At 70.1% G+C, this 2,089-nt stretch overlaps 1 protein-coding gene across 1 annotated transcript; it reads right to left on the minus strand.

Moving 5' to 3' along the window:
• Positions 1–249: 249 nt before the first annotated feature.
• Positions 250–1,788, minus strand: INSM1 (INSM transcriptional repressor 1). Its single transcript, XM_007948196.2, has one exon. The coding sequence runs from the start codon at positions 1,786–1,788 to the stop codon at positions 250–252; it is 1,539 nt and encodes a 512-aa protein (XP_007946387.1).
• Positions 1,789–2,089: the final 301 nt, after the last annotated feature.

The raw sequence follows: 2,089 nt of genomic DNA on the forward strand, positions 1-2,089 counted from the left end.
GAGATTGGCTCCTCTTGCGCCAACCGGGGAGAGTGGGGAGACAACGCAAAAGGGGGAGGGGGCGTCCAAAAGGAGTCACGACGAGAGGATCGGGGTTACCGTCACGTCACACCGAGAGAAGCGGAGAAGACACTTCGACAGGGGAGTGGGCATCCCCGGCGCAGACTTGGGTTCAAGGCGCGTAGGGCGCGCTCTCTGTGGGTCTCCAAGCGAAGGCACAGTTCAGGGGGCCGGGATGGAGGGAGCGCTCTAGCAGGCGGGACGCACGGGCACCTGCAGGAGGATGACTTGTCTGTTCTCGGACGGGTGGCACTTGTTGATATGCCGCGTGAGGCCCGGCGAGCTGTAGAAGGTGGCCGGGCAGTACTTGCAGGGGAACACCTGGGCGGCGTGCAGCAGGCGCAGATGGCGCTCCTGGGAGCCTTTGCTGGGGAACGTCTCCCCGCACACTGGGCACAGGTGGCACTCGGCAGGCGCACTCAGGCCCAGCATGCCGGTCACTTCCCCATCGCCGGCCGCTTCCTGGGGCGCCTTATCATCTGGCCCGGGGTACAAGGCCAGCAGGTCCTCAGCCTGGGGGGCAGGAGGCGAGCCCTTGGACTGCAGCACCTGGTGGTGCGCCAGCAGGTGCTTGCGCAGATAGGCCTGGCGGCGGAACTTCTTGGCGCACTGGTGGCACTCGTAGAGCCCATCCTCGGAGCCAGACTCAGACACGCCGCCAGGGCTTGGTGTATCACGGTCGCTGCCGCCGCCGGTCGCCTCCCGCGCCTCAGCCCTGGAGGCGGCTTCGGGCTCTGGCGCTCGGGCGGTGGCGGGAGCGGGCCGCGGTTTGTGCCAGCGGCGATGTGAGGCCAGGTTAGCCGGGCAGCTGAAGACCTTAGCGCACTCGGGACAGCGGTACTCCACGCGCACGATGCGCGAGCACTTGTGCTGCGCCAATGAGAACGGGTCGGCGTACTCCTCCTTGCACAGCTGGCAGATGAACTCGCCTAGAGGCCGCGTCGCGCCCCCTGCACGGCCCCGTGGCGCCTCCACCGGGCCCTCCTTGATCTTGAGTCCCAACACGGGCGAAGTGGTCACCTCGTCTTCGAAATGCAGCTTGCGAATGGCCTTGGGTTTCTTCACGCCTGGGGCCTTGACTGCCTTGGCGGGGGGCTCCACAGCGGCAGCGGCTGGGGGCGCAGGCCGCTTGCCCGGGGGCCGCAGGGCGGCGGCAGGGACAAGTGAGGGCCCGGGCCCGGGCCCTCGGGCTGCCTCGGCGCCCCCCGAGAACGTAGCGCCCATCTTGATCTCCGTAGGCGCGAAGAGCATTGCGTCGCCTCCACAGGTACCGCCGCCGCCCGCGCCGTGCCCACCGTGCCCGCCGCTGCTCCCGAGCAGCGCGGCGGGCGTGGGGAAGGACTCGGCTGAGACTGGCGAACCGAGGTTGAAGCTGCGCTCGAAGTATTTGTGTTTCTCGTGTTCGCGACTCACGGGCCGCGTGGGGCTGTACAACGGCGCCGGGTGCGCTGCTTCTGGGTTGCCGAAGTGGGCGGCCCGCGGGCCCGGCGGGGGCGGCGGCTGGCCAGGCGCACAGGCGAGCGCAGCGGCAAGCACCGCATGGGCGCGCTCGGCCGGCGGCGGCGGCGGCAGCGGCCCGGGCCCGGGTCTTGGCGTAGGATGCTCGGCGCGGGCGCCCCCACAGCCAGGCGAGAGCAGCAGCGTGCGGTCGTGGTCCTCGCCGGTGCGAACCCGGTAGGACACGGGCGTGGACTTCTTGTTGCGCTTCACCAGGAAGCCGCGGGGCATCTTGGCGCGGCTAGCCGCAAAGGCGCTGCTCGCTCCCACCTCCGCGCTTGGCCCGGGAAGCCCTCAGTGGCCGCGGCCCATGGCCTGGCGCAGTGGCGGCGGACTCGCGTGGCGCCCGCGGCGGCTCAGCCCGGCTCTGTGCCCTGCGCTTTGCGTCCCTGTCCCCAGGTCTGGGAGCCGCTTCCTTTTAACGGGGGGAGGGGGCCATTGTTCTCGCCTCCCGCTTCCCCCGGAGCCAATCAGCGCGCCCGCAGCTCCTCCGCCTGGTAGGGTGGGAGAGCGACCAGGCTGCAAAAAGGGA

This window comes from Orycteropus afer, unplaced genomic scaffold (assembly GCF_000298275.1).
Source record: "Orycteropus afer afer isolate SDZICR_OR568_19922 unplaced genomic scaffold, OryAfe1.0 scaffold00208, whole genome shotgun sequence".
Classification (NCBI taxonomy): Eukaryota; Metazoa; Chordata; class Mammalia; order Tubulidentata; family Orycteropodidae; genus Orycteropus; species Orycteropus afer.

Bases quoted from the DNA above. Each gene is read 5' to 3' on its own strand.
- INSM1 (XM_007948196.2), bottom strand. From the start codon at position 1,788: ATGCCCCGCGGCTTCCTGGTGAAGCGCAACAAGAAGTCCACGCCCGTG.